We start from the raw sequence: 18,653 nt of genomic DNA, 5'->3' as shown, positions 1-18,653 counted from the left end.
CGCCTAGCAGCCAGTTTTTTTTTTGTTTTTTGCGGTACGCGGGCCTCTCACTGTTGTGGGCTCTCCCGTTGCGGAGCACAGGCTCCGGACGCGCAGGCTCAGTGGCCATGGCTCACGGGCCCAGCCGCTCCGCGGCATGTGGGATCCTCCTGGACCGGGGCACGAACCCGCATCCCCTGCATCGGCAGGTGGACTCTCAACCACTGCACCACCAGGGAAGCCCCTAGCAGCCACTTTTAAACTGTTGGATATTAATAGGTCACACCTCCAATCCTCTCATAGATCTTAGGGTCTCAAGGAATATGCCATGCACGTGACAAGAGAACTGGGAGCCAAGGAGGCTGCAATATCAAAGCCTCTCAGTCTTATAAGGTCCAGAGCAATCAGCCAGCATTTCACAAGGGCAGGCCACACTCCACTAGTTCTTCAGGTTTTGTGGGGTTTTTTTTTTACACTTTATTGGAGTATAATTGCTTTACAATGGTGTGTTAGTTTCTGCTTTATAACAAAGTGAATGAGTTATACATACACATATGTTCCCATATCTCTTCCCTCTTGCGTCTCCCTCCCACCCTCCCTATCCCACCCCTCTAGGTGGTCACAGAGCACGGAGCTGATCTCCCTGTGCTATGCGGCTGCTTCCCACTAGCTATCTATTTTACATTTGGTAGTGTATATATGTCCATGCCACTCTCTCACTTCATCCCAGCTTACCCTTCCCCCTCCCCTTGTCCTCAAGTCCATTCTCTACATCTGCATCTTTATTCCTGTCCTGCCTCTAGGTTCTTCAGAACCTTTTTTTTTTTTTAGATGCCACATATATACGTCAGCATATGGTATTTGTTTTTCTCTTTCTGACTTACTTCACTCTGTTATGACAGACTTGAGGTCCATCCACTTCACTACAAATAGCTCAATTTCGTTTCTTTGTATGGCTAATATTCCATTGTATATATGTGCCACACCTTTATCCATTCATCTGTCGATGGACATTTAGGTTGCTTCCATGTCCTGCCTATTGTAAATTGTGCTGCAATAAACATTGTGGTACATGACTTTTTTGAATTATGGTTTTCTCAGGGTATATGCCCAGTAGTGGGATTGCTGGGTCGTACGGTAGTTCTATTTTTAATTTTTTAAGGAACCTCCATACTGTTCTCCATAGTGGCTGTATCAATTTACATTCCCACCAACAGTGCAACATCTTTATTGGAGTATAATTGCTTTACAATGGTGTGTTAGTTTCTGCTGTATAACAAAGTGAATCAGCTATATGTTTACATATATCTCCGTAACCCCTCCCTCTTGCGTCTCCCTCCCTCCCTCCCTCCCTATCCCACCCCTCTAGGTGGTCACAAAGCACCGAGCTGATCTCCCTGTGCTATGCAGCTGCTTCCCACTAGCTATCTACTTTACATTTGGTAATGTATATATGTCCATGCCACTCTCTCACTTCATCCCAGCTTCCCCTTCCACTTCCCCATGTCCTCAAGTCCATTCTCTACATCTGAGTCTTTATTCCTGTCCTACCCCAGGTTCATCAGAACCATTTTTTTTTAATTTTTAGATTCCATATATATGTGTTAGCATATGGTATTTGTTTTTCTCTTTCTGACTTACTTCACTTTGTATGACAGACTCTAGGTCTATAATGTCTTTAATAACCCAAAATTAAAGTATCAGAGAGAAACACAAACCATTGCTAGGACACTTGTTTTCATAATTCCATTATCTGTAACAACAAGAAGCCAGGAACAGGTAAAAACAATTTGATTCTTATTGTCAAAATCAAGGATGATTATCATTAAGTACTAAATTTATCTTAGGTTAGAAAATCACAGTATGAAATATGAATACGAAAGCAGATTTCTATTAGAACTGAGTCATTTTTGCTAATATTCATGAGCAGTTTTCACTGTGTCAGGCTGACGTGATTTATAATGCAAGGCCATATACTTTGTCACAGAATGTAACTTATTCTTCTTATAATTTAGACTATGTTTCCGCTGATTATTAGCGATAAAATAATCAAAGCCTCTAAGCTCATAGCATCTATTCATGAGGATCGAAGTATTTCATCGTTCCTTCACTAGGCACAGAGAAAATTATCAATGAGTCAGGAGTCCAGCCATAGGAGACCTATTCATTTTTCAGTATCTATCAATTCCCTCCGATTGCCTTCAAATTATGAAAGAAATTAAAAGTAAGATTTGATACAAAACTAGATCTTCTGGGTGTGGTTTTTACTAAAAACTGAGGGGCATGGTTTCTGAGTGAGTGCGGTGGGAACACCTCATAGTTCCAGGGCTTCCTTGAACCCTCTCTTCATGTTGACACTGAGCCCACTGAAACCATCACAGGGACAAAAGCAGAGCAAAGGCAGCCATGGCTGCATCCAGCAGTTGTTACCAAACAACAAAAACGTAAATGACGGGCTTCCCTGGTGGCGCAGTGGTTGAGAGTCCTGCTGCCGATGCAGGGGACACGGGTTCGTGCCCCGGTCCGGGAAGATCCCACATGCTGCGGAGCAGCTGGGCCCGTGAGCCAGGGCCGCTGAGCCTGCACTTCCAGAGCCTGTGCTCCGCGACCGGAGAGGCCACAACAGTGAGAGGCCCGCGTAACGCAAAAAAAAAAAAAAAAATGTAAATGCCAACCATTAGGAAGTAAAGAGGGAAAAAATATGTTAGTTTTGAGCATTGAAGGCAAGAAGTCCAGTGTGAACATATATAACACTTTTTAAAATTCAGAAACATAGCATTGATGCGCTCTATCTGATTGGCAGAAAATAAATCAAAGTTTTAAGAAATTCTCTCAGTTTAATCCCCAGCCTATACCAGTAGTAACATCAAGTTATTTAAATAAGAGGGAAAATAACCAGTTCCTTACATTTAATATTTACCACTAGCACCGGGTTAGGGGCAGGGGGTGGTGAAATATGCAGGAAAGGTGTAATACACACACAGAATTTATATATGTAAATAAAGGGTTACATATATAAATTATCTATTTTTCCCTATGGAAAAGCCTAATTATAGAAAAATCGCAATGTAAGTTTTCTGAATCTGCTAAAAGTTATGGGCTGCAATATCATATCTCTGTGCCATCAGAAAAATAGCTCGACTTACTTGCAGGCATAGCTGTCGACCGCTTCAACATACATACACACACCACCATGGAGGCAGTACCCATCGTGGGACGGGGGACATTCGGGGTAAATATTTCTCACAGGAGAGCGGCCATCCTCCCTGGGTTGAGAGGGTGGAGTCGAGTCTAGAAGAAGCAAAGGCATTTCTTTTACTTTCTGAAGTGATTGGGGTCGTTCAGATATCGATATCAGGAAGTAGTTTCCGTGAACAATTTGTGAGATAGACCAATAGTTGTGATATAGAACAACAGTTTCACTTTCTTAACCAGACCTCGTGTCCTTCACCATGGAGCCAGCCATTCTTTCCTTAGGTTCAGCATTATTTGACATAAAGCATGTTGGAAGCTGTAAGAGAATGGTCAGTCCCAAGACCATATGAATTCCGAGTGCAGATCTCATTATAAAAGCACATACATCATCCAAAAACACACGCTGTGTGAAACAGCAGTTAGCTTAAGAGCGTCTCACTGAACAACAGTATCTCTTGATGGCTTATAAACCACCTACCACTACACAGTCCACTACCCCTAGTTTCCTGGGAGTCTCAAAAATTTCTCCCACATGAGACTTTCTTCTAAAAACTATTTAAGTTGTAGGGGAGCCCTCAAAGACAAGATTAGCAACTTTGACAGAAAGGAAATGTTACCATAACAGAGGGGATGCCAAAGTGGGGAAGTCCTTTTTATTGAATGGTTTGCTGCTCTTTGAAAGGAAAACATTAGGGTGTGTAGCTGACTATATAAATATTAGGAGTCTTTCAGTACCTTTAAGAACAGCGAATTATTTGAGAAAATAATATGCTAAAAAAACAGAGACCCGAGCAAGTGCAGAACCTTCCTTTCTCAGGATGTTTTCTGCTTGCAGAGCTGAGACAGGTAAATAGCTGGCAATGACTTAGCTGACCCTGGCTTCTAGGGTCTATGAAGCCAGCTCCCCTTCTGGGTGCTGATGGTAAGAAGATACTGCTGTTATGGGGGAGGGTTCAGGAAGAAGGAAGCAACAATTATTAACTTATTAAGTTCTAATTCAGATCAAGAAATACTGACTTTTAAAAAAAAATTAAATGCAATTTTATTAAGAATTTCAAATGACATGTCAAATTTCTAGAATGGAATAGGACCATTTTGAAACTGGAGAGATGGCATAGATGAACACTGATATCCCTTGTAACTCCAACTTTATTTAAAAAAACAATTCCTCTGCAAACCATATTCCCCCTTATATAACAAGACGAAATAGTATCTACCTTTTCACTATGGCAACAGCTATTTCCTAAAGGAATGGGAAAAAAAAATAGTGATTTTGCTACTTCTTTAAGTTCATTAAAAATGGGACTCTATCTTTAGATTAAAATTTTTAAATTCAGAAAAAGCTTATTTTAAAATCCTTGAAAGTGATTCAAAATGCTAAGAGTCCGGACATCCTCCCCAACCTGTCTAGCCCTGCAGAGCTTTCCCAGCAGCCCCCAAAATCAACATTACAAATCAGGACATTAGCTGCATAGTTAAAGAGAACCACCTGTGTTCCCACCTTTATTGAATTGTGAATAATAAAAAAGGATTTATTCCAGATGCTATTAAATTAAGAAAACTTGGGCCATTTCACATTCTCAACCACAGCATCAATCTAATCAGGAAAGTAAACTCACCAGCCTGATTGAACTGAATGATTTCTAGAAGCTCTAATGGAAATACACTTGGGTACTGACTTTTTCAGAATCGAGTCCCTCCCCTTGGATCTGGACCACCCACCAACCTACCAGGGCAAATCCGTCCAGGTTCAGATGAGTTGCCAGCACATGTGCAGGTGTAGTTTCCCTCTGTATTTGTACAGGCGGCATTTTCCCCACAGGTGTGCACACCCAGTTGGCACTCATCAATATCTGTCAGGAAAAGGGAGTAGGAAAGAGAAAAGTAGGGTGCAGAGGAGAACAGAGGGTGATATAATTGGAAACCCCAATATTCTGGAAAGGGAGCATCTTCAACTTCTGTCATGCCACATGTTCTCAGAGCTCTATACATTTTTAGATTCAAAAATTCTATTATTAATGTTGGAGAGAGAGAGATGGACTGGGCCCCTTGGCTGCATGCCATGCAGGTAAACTCCTGACATAAGGCTGGAAGTTCTCCTACTGCTTGGAAGGAAAGGAAATTTCCCAGCACATGTAGCTCAGTGGGAAAGTTGGAGATGGTAAACTATCTCTAGGTAAACATTTAGTAGTTCAGATCATATCAAATTCAACATTTTTGCCTTTTTTACATAAATATGAACAAAGTCATCACTTTTTTCCCAACTACCCATCTTTTATTTTCTCAGTTACCACCACCCTAACCTTTAGGTTCTTCTTCTCTTCAATTTTCCATTGCTTTAAGAGGAGCAGCCTTACAACATTCCCTGCATCCCATCTCTCCTCCACTTCTCTCCTAAACACCAGTGCCACATTAATCTTCCCGAACCACATCTCCCGTCACTGCACCACTCGACTCAGATGCTGCCAGTAGTTGTCTGTTTCCTAGAGCTGTGCTGCCTAATATGGTAGCCATCGCCATATGTAGGTACTGAGCACCTGAACTGCAGCTAGTCCACACTGAAATGTAGTGTAAGTGTAAAACACACGCCAGATTTTGTGGACATAGTACCAACTATGAAAGAACATAAAATATATCAGTAATTTTTATATTATAGATAGCTAATGAGAACCAACTGTATAGCACAGGGAACTCTACTCAGTGCTCTGTGGTGACCTAAATGGGAAGGAAATCCAAAAAAGAGGGGATATATGTATATGTATAGCTGACTCACTTTGCTGTACAGCAGAAACTAACACAACACTGTAAAGCAACTATACTCCAATTAAAAAATAATGATGATACTTTTTTATATTGATTATACATTAAGCTGTTAATATTTGGGATATATATTGAATTAAATAAAATATTAAAATTAATTTCACCTGTTTCTTTTTGCTTTTTGTAATGTAGCTACAAAAAATTTTAAATTACATATGTGACTGACATTATATTTCTACTGGATGGTGCTGGTCTAGAGAAGTAAAACCCCAATGCCTGACTTTCAGATTCTAGTTTTCCACAAATATAACTCAACTTACCTGTTATGGACTGAATTGCATCTCCCCAAAATTCATATGTTGAAGCCCTAACCCCCAGAGTGACTATATTTGGAGACAGGACCTATAAGGAAGCAATCAAGCTTATATGAAGTCATAAGAGTGAGGCCCTAATCCAACAGGATTGATGTCCTTCTAAGAAGAGGAAGAGATACCAGTGGTATCTCTCTCTCCCTCTCTCACTCTCTCCACAAGCCACAGAGGAAAGGGCAGGTGAGTGTGGAGTAAGAAGGGGGCCGTCTGCAAGCCAGGAAGAGTCCTCACCAGGAACCAAATCTGCCAGCACCTTAATCTGGGACTCCTGGCCTCCAAAACTCTAAGAAAATAAATGTCTGTTGTTTAGGCCACCCAGTCTACACAGTACTTTTGAAGGTAGCCAGAGCAGATGGAGACACCACCTTGCCAGACTCAGTTTCTGTTCTCCTTCACACAAGTATAGCTATACTTAAGGCTCTAGGCTTTTCTCTACCCGCCCCCCAAATAAGACCTGTGATATGTTCATGCCTGCGGTGCTCCCCACTCCTTCACATTACTGCATAATAAAAATGTACTTATGCCCCCAGTTCCATCCAAAATGATACTTCCTCCATGAAGTCTTTCCCAATACCTCAAACAGATATGTCTACCGGTTCTGAACTTCCACTTAGTTTTTACTTCTCTTATGACGCATACCTTTCTTCACCACTTATCACAGCTGCATTTCTTTTAGATCATATTCTCCATGTAAGTAAGGACTGCCTTCCTCATCTTGGCATTCCTCACAGATCATAGCACTGTGTCTTTGCACTAATAGGGGTCAATTAAATATTTGCCACATTGAATCGCTAACCTGAATAGCCCAAAGGGAGTCTTTTTTTTTTTTAAACTGACATCCTACTGCAATCTCTATGAACGATCACCTTGAGAATGAGAGAGAAGCAAAAACAATGATGTACCATTGGCCAAGAAACACGGCTACTCTTAAGAATAACAACAACAGTTTTATATAGCACTTATTGTGTGCCGGGCATGGTTCAAAGCACTGTATCTACTACATCTCTATATCTACTGTATATACATGGGGCTGGGGGGCAGTGCGGAGAACAAGAACAAGCTCAGGGCTTCCATGTGGCCCGAGATGCCATGCCAACCAGGCAGGCTGGGCCATGACACTCTGCTCCATGGATGGAGATGCGTGAGTAACAGAGTGAGAATCCAGAGTATAATGAGTTTAAACATCCAAGAAAGTATACCTTCCTTTTTCTTCAAAGTAAATTAAATATAAAGCCTGTTTGTCTAAATTATCTAGGAGCCTGCTTAATTAGAGCAGTGACATTTTCCCAATTGACAGCCAAATATGTGCTGAAAAGAGCCTTTACAGATGTCTGTGGACTCCACAAAACTAATCTGATAAACATCTGATTTAAACCAACCAGGTCCAGAAAATTGGTAGTTATGACTGATATTTCATCTTTAACCTCAACATGTGCGAGAAAGCAATGCCATTTTAGTTTGTTATCAAGGCATCTGCCCCTCACAGCGAAAAGATTTTTATGTTTTCAGAAGGAAAGGAAAATACTGAAAGAGACATGTTAAAGCCCCATAAAACTTGAGATAACTATTTTACCGGGCCAAGATGGCTTCAGGCAGGTCTTCACTTGTACCGTGACATTGTGTTACACCTGGAATGGTACAAGACATCCACTAGGTGAACTCCCAACCCAGCAAGCCACACCCAGACCTTGGCAGAGGATGGTGATTATGAAAGAGGTCTTAATCATTCCTTGCTTGATTCTAAATGTCAACGGCTTGAACTTATCAAGAGGCAGCTGTGAGCCCTTTCACAGAACCACGCCTCCTTCCCTTTACACACAGCCATGACCTCCAACAAACCCACATCAGCTCTGCAGTTCACCACGGTTCAATTGCCAAATTCAGTGACAAAGAAAATGCTGTCCAGTTCCCCCCCCGCCCGTGATGGCTCGAGGTGTGGAGCTATCGATGAGGCACTGATGTCACTCAACCCCCGGAGAAAGAATTAGAAAGGCAGAGGGGAAAACAGCCTCTGCAGAGTGTAGAAGCTGACTAGCCCGGTCACGGCCAAAGGGCACGAAATTGACTATTTACCCCAAACTGAAATATGTCAGTTTGAACAGATCACACAACTCCTCTTTTAGTCTTAACATGTGTGTCACCGCAATTCTCTCCTGTCTTTTCTCGGCCCGCCACACCCAGTGTTTGGTGATTCTCCAAGGCCTGCCTTCACCCTTGGCCCTCTGCACACAGCTCTCTTACCGAGGCAGTGGATCCCATCTCCCTGGTAGCCTTCTGAGCACCGGCAGACATGGCCACCTTCGGTATTGACGCACTTGGAGGAGGTGGGAGGGCAAACTGAGATACCCATCTGACATTCATCTATATCTGTGGGCAAAATGATGAGCTAGTGAAATACATAGGCAATCCTGGTATAAAGGAAAAGAGTAGGAAAGGATAGTATAATCTTACATACAATCATCCAGCCATTTACAGGTACTGCTTGCAAATGTGATGCAAACCCTCCATCTTGGACTTAAAGTTCATTTCTGAATCAATTTTTACAGATTTCTCAGTGTTTCATTAGTGTAAGTAAATCACTTTGTGCCAGAGTTTCAGACCATAAGAACATTTACAATAATGGCTATCAATGTAAAATAGTAACCCATCCAGCAAAACCTATTTAATAAACTAAAACTTATGACCTAAGCCTTTGGGGGGGGGGGGAAAGCTGTGTTTTTATTGGAATTGGGGAGTTTATAAATTTGACTTGAACTCAAATTCATGCTTTTAAAGCTAATTATAAATTCTTTTCCTTGGGGCTTCCCTGGTGGCACAGTGATTAAGAATCCACCTGCCAATGCAGGGGACACAGGTTTGAGCCCTGATTCGGGAAGATCCCACATGCCGTGGGGCAACTAAGCCCACGCGCCACAACTACTGAGCCTGTGCTCTATAGCCCACGAGCCACAACTACTGGGCCCACGTGCCACAACTACTGAAGCCCGCGTGCCTAGAGCCTGTGCTCCGCAGCAAGAGAAGCCACCGTGATGAGAAGCCCGTGCACCGCAATGAAGAGTAGCCCCCGCTCGCAAAGACTAGAGAGCCTGCGTGCAGCAACAAAGACCCAACACAGCCAAAAATAAAGTAAATGAAATAAATATTTTTAAAAAATCAATTATATTAAAAAATTCTTCTCCTTAATGTCAATTGTCTATATCACGGAATTTTAATATAACTCAATGTAATATAACAATATGCTATGTTTCTTATTTTCTATTCATACACCCATTACCTTTTTAGCTAATATCAAATAAGGTATTCAATCCTGAGGGTAACATAAATCCTTCTGGAGATTTTGAATCAGTATGATCTGAGAGAATGTTTCTGATTCACTATTTTCCAGATATTATGTGTATTTGGATTTTGCTCTTACCAGAACACAGTTTTCCATCTCCGGCAAATCCTTTCAAACACCGACACGTGACATTCTCTCCCTCTGAAACACACCAAGCCTGTGTACTGCATCCCAAGGCACTACAGTCATCACCATCTGCAAACAGCGAGAACCCCACAGGATTATTTCCAGACCTCAGAGAAGAAAATGGACTTCAATGTTTTGCATTCTACCGAAAATTCCAGTACTTCCTTTCTCAAGTTCTGGGGCAGGTTAACCTCCAAATAGAAACACTGCGCTGATCTGTAAGCTATATCTATATTAAAGGATCCACAAACCATATGTTTCTGTTTACATGCTCTCAACAAATCTTTAGTCTTAAAGAATTATGTGGTGTTCAAAGACCCTCGTGTGAACTTATTTATAATTTTTTAAAGCATTTGCAAATTTGAACTATACAATTTCTAGGACTAAATGGACTCAAACTTCAAAAATTGTATTGCTTTATTTGAGAATTCCCAACCGTTGTGACATACAAAAGGGGTCAATATATTCTTATCTCTCAAAGATATGCAACTAATATGTAGCAAGTAGATCTGTGTACCAACATGGCAAAGAGATTTAACCATAAAAAGATTTATTGTCAATTTACTAAAATTATGTTTGATATATAATAGAATGTATATGTCAAAATGTATGTTTATTATCAAGATTTATGCCATGACTTGCAAACCTCAAGGCACTTTTTTTTTTTTCAAATTTATTATTTTTGGCTGTGTTGGGTCTTTGTTACTGTGCGCGGGCTTTCTCTAGTTGCAGCGTGCGGGCTTCTCATTGCGGTGGCTTCTCTTGTTGCAGAGCATGGGCTCTAGGTGCGCGGGCTTCAGTAGTTGTGGCTCATGGCCTCTAGAGCACAGGCTCAGTAGTTGTAGCACACAGACTTAGCTGCTCTGTGGCATGTGGGATCTTCCCGGACCAGGGCTCGAACCCGTGTCCCCTGCATTGGCAAGCGGATTCTTACCACTGCACCACCAGGGAAGCCCCACCTCAAAGCACTTTTACAGAGTTATGAACCATACAAACTAAATGCTGTAAAAGGATCATTTCATTTCGTACTCCAATGAAATGCAAATGCCCCAGAAGACAGAGTTGCCTTTTGAGCCATAAACGTGAGCATGTTTTTTTTTTTTTTCCTTTAGCTACTTATGTATATAATCATTCTCCAAATGCCTCCTCTCTGTTGGAGTTGGGGGTACCTGACACACCACAGTAGGATATAAACTATCTTCTGTCTTTTCACTGGTAAATTTGCTCATCTGAGTATAGAAGAGGTCAAGAAACCCTCCAAAGTTGCCCATAAATTAAAGAAAGTTAAATGATCTAAATAGGAGTCAGGTGCCATGTGAATGCAGACATCGGCTAATGGCGTTTGATTTGCTTAGCTATTTGAGTGAGAAGATTTTTCTTGTGGGAACACGGGCCTTTCATGTTTGCTTGGTCACCTCCTGTCACTCATGACTCTTTGAGATGGATAAGTTCAGACTAAATCAATTATCCATTGGATTCAGCATTTATTTGGAAGACTAGCTCCCAAATCACAAGGCTGTTCAGAGTATATGGTGGACAGTATCAAATTACCCAAGACATGTTAAATCACTTGCGGAATTATCTTAAATTAACATATGATTCAGGATTTATTTGGTAACTTGCAAACCCCAAGGCAGCTTTGCACACTGAAAAGCAATGGATGTGCAGCTGCAGGAGGGATGAGCCACAGCCACAGCTCCTTCTGCCACAAACTAAGCTCCACAAGGAAGGCACGCTTATGCTTCACGTGTCTCTTCTCTAAAATGCGATGACAGTTTCTGTCCAGTCTACTTCACGTGGTTGTTGTAAGCACTTGAAGAAAAAGTGATTTTTAAAAGAATCTTTTGAGAACTATAAAATATTTTATTTACATATCTAGATAAGAATGATAAAGGAGAAGAGTACTGTGACAGCCTGAATCAGAATTAGCCTTATCACGCTAGAAAAGACTCTGGGGTCTGTTTGTAAAATTAACAAAATTAATTCATTTTGAAGTACCTACTATGTGCCAGAGCCTTATGAGGGCCAAAAATACGGAGGTGGAGAACATAGACAAGGGCTCTGTTTTCTTACATGATTATTTATTGAAGTATAGGTGTAATAAGGACAATCAAGAAAAAATACTGGGTTCCAAGAGAGCTGCAACAACTCTCGCCTCACCTGGTCAGGAGACTAGGAAAGGCTTGCTGAGAAAGAGCATATTAAGCTGAGATCTGAAGGATACACAGGACTTGGGGAGGTGGGGTTAGAAGGAGCACTGTAGGCCGAGAAAGCAACACCTGCATGTTATAGGCAAGGCCCATGTAATGGAAGCAGGCCACAGAAAGCTGGGGATAGAAGGGCACAAATTGAGGCTGGTGAGGTGGGTACAGGCTAGTTTCTCCAGGGCTCAACAGGCTACGTTAAGAATTTTACATTTTATTCATGAATTTAGAAGAATTCGTGATTTTAGTGAATTTGACAATGAAACTTTTTAGGATTGAACCTCTTTGCCATGTTGTACACAGATATGCTTGCTCCATGTGACTCTGTGTCTTTGGAGAATAAAAAGATATGGACCTAAAATCCAACATAAAGTTTTCAATTTCTTTTTGGTATAGATACTTGTTTGAAATGAAATTTCACAACAAAATATAAGTAAGACCCCTTAGCCTAACACAGGTAGAACTAAAACTTTACAGGCTAAGACAAAATAGAACACAATCCAGGGAGGGAAAGATGAGGTAATCTTCACCAAGACAATCAATTTCATTTATTCCACACGAGGCAGGGTACAGTCTCCAGGCATGAAGCCAAACACAGCCTGTTATGTATGTATTCCAAATCTTTAGCCATTTTGTCACTCCCCCATGCCACCCACGTGGCCTAATCTACTGTCTGTCATTCACCTTGGTCTTTGAGTCCCCCAAACATTAGCCTTTCAAAATATCCTCTGTGAACCTCTAGGGATCCCTAGTGACTTTGAAAAGGTTCTCTATACTGCTAATATATATTATGTATATTGTTTTATTCTACCACATTGTCTCCACATCTGACTATGACCTTGGAGGCTGGGGCTATATTTAGCTAAGTATGGTATCACCAGCATTTAGCTCGGTGTATGGCAAATGAATAGTCACCAAATGAATAATATTCCTAACATGACCATGTTTCCAGTAATTCTTTTCTTGATATGAATTAATTACTTGGTCATAATTTTCAAAATCTTTGGTCGAGTCACTAACTTCACGTATCTTAGCTTTCAAATCTGTAAAATGATAGATTGTGATAAGGGTCAAATTAGAGGATATACTTAAAGGACCTGGTAAACTCTAAAGCTCTGTAAAAATTATTATTACTAAAAATATTCACCTCTTCGTATTTTATCAAAAATTACACTGATAAAATCCTCTAAGAAGGGGTAAGAGGTCCCAGGGCCTCGAAAATTGCAGTTTGATGACCACAAAAGTTGTGGTTAAGTGTATATAATGCCCTAATGTGGAGTTCTCAAATTTATTTTTAGCCACATACAGTGTTAAAATTAAGTCTCACTCCGAAATATAAATAAATAAAATGCTTCAAAGAGCAGCTGCACTGATTGAAAGGCAGAGACTTAGCATGAAGAAGAGGTGGGGTCTGCAGAAGCTTTAAGGCTGAGCTAAGCCCAGTTTGAAAACCACTGGCTTCATGAGTGAACACAGACTATAAAAGAATTAGGTTCCCTAAAGTCGTTACATACTGAATAAATTATTTAGCATTTTGCCGATAAATGGGCAATATATTATAGAAGAAAAAAAAATCTAACATTTGCTGTTTGTGGACTTTCTGGAGCAGCTGAAGCAACCAGCCTATATTTGCTTACCAGCTACCATCTGCTTTCCACACTGACAGAAGTAAAGCTAAATGGGCCAAACACCAAAAATACTAGGCATGGATGGGGATACACCCAAATCTGTCCTGGCCTATTTTTCACTTTTTTTTTCCAAGTTAGATTTCTTCAAAAAAGATTCAGTCCAACGACCCTCAATGAGTAAAGTTCATGTCCAGTCTAATATGGAGCCATCTTCCTCAGATAAACCATTCAGAAGAGAAGGACCAAAGTTTGAGTCCAAAGTTTGTCTTCGCTAGCTTTGTGTAGATTTAGTCAACATTAAGTTAGAGAGTTCATTCAGAATTTCTAATTAGTAGGACGGGAATTATTGGAACCAAAGCTGTATTGGAGAACTCATTATTCATACCTGACACCATGATTTCAGCCACTAGCATATGCTGAGATTCTGTAATATTATCTTCCATCTCTCTACTGCTGGGTAAGATGTCCAACGGTATTACTCCATTACTCAGATCTGCTCCACTACCTATTGAAGGCCAACGGATACAATTAATTTACCTTTTGTGATTCAAGAAGTGTTTGAGTTAATTTATATTTATGGCTGTTTGTGTGAGTTCAGACTCTTTCTTAGAGTCGGAGGATTCAGAAAAACTGCCAGGTGGCTTAGAAAACCTTCTCTGCTATACTACACCCTCTCAGCTTCACTCCATGCACTTATAATTGAGGGTGGGGAGAGCCAGTAGGGAAGAAAGACAGGACTCTTCTTGGTACTGGCAAAAACAGTAAAAGTAGAATACCAAAACCCTTATAAACATAATCAGCTCATAATCACTGCTCGCCATTACTGAGGACAAATTAGTGAGATGATCTCCCCAACCTGCCTTTAATATATACACCTTCTCCTTTAGGCTGCTTATAACATTTATTTTAGCTTGATTTTGCCAGTATTTAGAAATGTGGAAGGGCATAAACAAGCTATAATTTAACATAGGCATGGGGCCTATGCAACTCCCCAGAACATGGAAGAAATGGATCCCCTAAAACACTGTGTATTCTCTAAGTGTGGGCCATGGATCCCTGGGGTCTCACTGCATGGCATCTAGAAGGTCAAAACTATTTTCATAAAAGGCAAATAACTGTATTGTTATTTTCACTGTCAACATTGATAAGTGATGGGGCAAAAGCAGACATGGGTGAAAATGTGGTGCTTTAGCGTGAATCGTCATGATACTAGTAGCACGTTCTCTACTGTGGTCATCTTCTTCACTGCCACACACACACACACACACACTCCAATTTCACCTTTAAAAGCCCATGATGGGGCAGTAAAATGACTAATTTTTAAAAATCTTGACCATGGACTACCTGGCTCTTTAATCTCCTGTGTAATGAAATGGGAAGCAACACATAAAACACTGCGCACACACTGAAGCTATGACGGTTGTCTGGAGGAAAGGCACCTGTGAACTCTCAGAGATACGAGCTAAAACTAGGCTCTTTTTTTTTCTCATTGAACATGATTTTTACCTGAAAGAATGTTTGATAAACTATGTCATTAACATTTGGGGATTTGATATTTTCTCAACAATGAATGAAGTGACGCTGTCACTTCAAGGCAAATTAGCTCACGGTGCTTGTTGCCAGTAATAAAATTTAAGCTTTCAAGTGGAAAGTCGAATTCTGGAAAATTTTCCGCAAAAAAATTTTAACAAAATCCAGACACTCAAAGACTTTTCTGATGAGTTTGATAATAATAATTAGTTAATGTTATTGTAGGTATATTAATGTGATATTTGGCAGACTTGTGTAACTCAGTCAATCAATATTTTTAAATGACCAAAACATGATGCAACAAAATCATGCATGGCGAAAGATCCACTTAAAGTACAAAACAGAACACTGGGTTTTAACACAGCAGAGGACAAAATGTTCATTGATATGGCTTCAGATTCAACATTGCAACTAACTCTAAGAAACTACCACCTGTCTAGTTCTGATATATATAATATCAAAAGAAGATATACCAAAAAGTCCTCTGAAAAGGCTATTAAGCAATCTTTCCTTTTCCAGCTCCATGTGTGTCTGATTTTCTTCATAGGCTTCAAACAAAACAACACAGCAACAGCTTTAACAGAGGGGCAGATGGGAGAATCTGGCTGCCCTCTATTAAGTCAGATATTAAAGATATAAACGTAAAACAATGCCATTCTTCTTACTACATAGTTTTGTTTGGAAAAATAGAGTTATTTCATTTATTTTCATAAAAACATGTTCACATATAATGGAATATTACTGTAACTTTAATAGAGATATTAAAATTTTTAGTCTTAATTTCTAATACCATAAATCTTGATAAATATAACCCACACAAACAAAGACTCGAGTTTTTCAATCATTTTTAAGAGTGTAAAAAGGCTCCGAAACCAAAAAGATTGAGAACTGTTATCCTAAGGCAACAATTGGTAGAAAGTTCAGAAAATCCAAAATATTCAATTCTGGTCCATGGATAAATTAATCCATTTATTTGCTGTCAATGTCACCTAACATATCATGCCTATTGGATAAATATGAATTTTTAAAAAAACATCTAAAATAAAATTTAAGTTCTCTTTGGTATAAGGTATCAAGAGATGAATCCAAATACACCTTACCTGTTTGGATGCACATTCAAGTGAAGTAAATCAGTACTACTGTTTACATGTCATATTAGATCTCTTCTTCCTCAAAGTCACGTTTAGCTTTTTGTTTTGCTGTACGCGGGCCTCTCACTGCTGTGGCATCTCCCATTGCAGAGCACAGGCTCCGGACACGCAGGCTCAGCGGCCATGGCCCACGGGCCCAGCTGCTCCGCGGCATGTGGGATCCTCCCGGACCGGGGCATGAACCCGTGTCCCCTGCATCGGCAGGCAGACTCTCAACCACTGGGCCACCAGGGAAGCCCTACGTTTAGTTTTTAAAAACGTGGATCACGAGCCTTGTCGAGCTGGATTCCCTACACCTGTTTGGTATCCTAAACTTATTTATTACAAAGGACTCTGCTTTTCATATAAAGACAGTCATGTGGCAGGGGGTTTATATATGACTACTTCTAAAATCGAGGCCATAAAACTTCTAAACAAAATGTCTTTGAACCTTCCCTGAATTGGTAAAATACTGGCATTTATTTCCAAGGATGGGCTACTCCACCAAAAATAGGGGCCTGGAGCACTGGAACTTAAGACTTGGAATATTATCTTTTGTTCATTAATTTTACAGCTAGAGGAAGTCAATTAAATTTAGTTTGTAATGAGGAGGCCAAACTCATCGGTGGGGGGGGTGTGGAAGACAGCTTGGCATCGCTAAAAGCAAGGGGGCTTTTAAGAATACAAAATATTAAAAATTAGCACAAGCATAAAAATCAATGTAGGACAATATTCCTGAGCTAAAGTAAGACAATTTGGCCACATAGTTTATCATATTACCTGCCAATATCTGATGGCCATTCAGAGCCAGACACGTTTTTCCATCTGGAGCTTTAACAAAACCTTCACGACACAAACACTGAGCAGTTCCAAACCTCTCTTCGCAAATATGTTCACAGCCTCCGTTTTGATGTAAGCAGGCATCTGCTCCTAGCAGAGAGGAGGTACATTCACAGATGGGCTTGGAGATGAAAAGGTGTAAAATCAGTGTACAGCTTTAGGAGAAAGAAACTATCTAAATGGAGCTGTTTATATCAAGAGCTATTTCAGAAGAGTTCCTATAAAGAGCCACTGGTTCTAAGATAAGCTCAGAATGTGATTACCTTAGGAGTATTGAGTTTAGCCAGTACCTTTGTTCAAGAAGCTATTTGGGAAGATAGGACTCCTATTTCCTGACTTATAATCTAGTCAGACTGACAAAGGGTGATTCAGAAAGAAGAGTTATTGTGGGAAACTAAGTGGCTTTTCCATCTGCTTACCTACTCCCGGCTGAAGCTCACTCACTTGCATTCTCAGGAGGTGGGGAAAAGCCCAGTGTAGGCAGAAGCTTCCACTGCGGGTTTCTAAATCGCTCCCCCCACCCATCCCTGCCCCTGCCCTTAGTGCCTTTAACCCAAAAGTCTTTGAAAAGAAGCAAATAAGTAAAAGCTACTCAGGAGAAGAAGAGTTGAGGTTGGAGGGATAAAGCCCAAACTTATTACCAGACTATCTTAGTTTAAACGAAATCCAAATCTCAGGAGATCTTAACATCTACCCAAATTAGTGAGAAGTGCAACACACACCCCCTTCCCTGCCGTCAAACAATTAAAATAGCTGCAGATGCCAGTCAAAGAAAGACTGTGTCCAGTGTACCTGGTTTTGCCAATGGATGAACTACAACCAGTGATGAGGGCTTCAGCATGCTGCCTCGGAGACGTACCCTATTTTTGCCAGTCCTCTTGTTCACCCTTATTACCGATGGCATAGCCCAATCAGAGAACCACAAATGATCCTCAAACACAGCCACAGCAAATGGGTGACCTGGAAGCAGTTGAGATCCATTATAAACATCTTGTCTTTGCCATGAATATTTTTAAAAGGACAAGGCCTGAAACATACACCCAATTCCTACACTAAGTCAATTCTTAATACAGCTGCTAAGCAATGTATGAGCCACTTCCTTGAGCCACACCTACATCAAGGGGAGTCCACATGATGAGGTATGAGCCACTTCCTTGAGCCACACCTACATCAAGGGCAGTCCACATGATGAGGTATGAGCCACTTCCTTGAGTCACACCTACATCAAGGGGAGTCCACATGATGAGGTATGAGCCACTTCCTTGAGCCACACCTACATCAAGGGCAGTCCACATGATGAGGTATGAGCCACTTCCTTGAGCCACACCTACATCAAGGGCAGTCCACATGATGAGGTATGAGCCACTTCCTTGAGCCACACCTACATCAAGGGCAGTCCACATGATGAGGTATGAGCCACTTCCTTGAGCCACACCTACATCAAGGGCAGTCCACATGATGAGGTATGAGCCACTTCCTTGAGCCACACCTACATCAAGGGGAGTCCACATGATGAGGTATGAGCCACACCTACATCAAGGGGAGTCCACATG

The 18,653-nt window shown here is 40.8% G+C and overlaps 1 protein-coding gene across 4 annotated transcripts in view; it reads right to left on the bottom strand.

Annotated features, from left to right (window-relative positions):
* The window catches only part of EGF (epidermal growth factor), a 93,590-nt gene that overhangs the window by 11,124 nt on the left and 63,813 nt on the right, over positions 1–18,653 (bottom strand). For 3 of the 4 annotated variants that reach the window (XM_065877355.1, XM_065877356.1, XM_065877358.1), the window contains 7 exons: positions 17,893–18,060; positions 17,041–17,190; positions 13,986–14,105; positions 9,721–9,837; positions 8,547–8,672; positions 4,905–5,027; positions 3,126–3,270 (listed from right to left, as the gene is read on the bottom strand). In XM_065877355.1, coding sequence (XP_065733427.1) covers positions 3,126–3,270; positions 4,905–5,027; positions 8,547–8,672; positions 9,721–9,837; positions 13,986–14,105; positions 17,041–17,190; positions 17,893–18,060 — 949 coding nt within the window. The remainder of the gene's footprint in view (positions 1–3,125; positions 3,271–4,904; positions 5,028–8,546; positions 8,673–9,720; positions 9,838–13,985; positions 14,106–17,040; positions 17,191–17,892; positions 18,061–18,653) is intronic. The other variant, XM_065877357.1, reaches the window with a different exon arrangement.

The sequence above is a fragment of the Phocoena phocoena genome, chromosome 5 (assembly GCF_963924675.1).
Source record: "Phocoena phocoena chromosome 5, mPhoPho1.1, whole genome shotgun sequence".
NCBI classification, from domain to species: Eukaryota; Metazoa; Chordata; class Mammalia; order Artiodactyla; family Phocoenidae; genus Phocoena; species Phocoena phocoena.
This window is presented reverse-complemented; position numbering and strand designations above follow the sequence as displayed.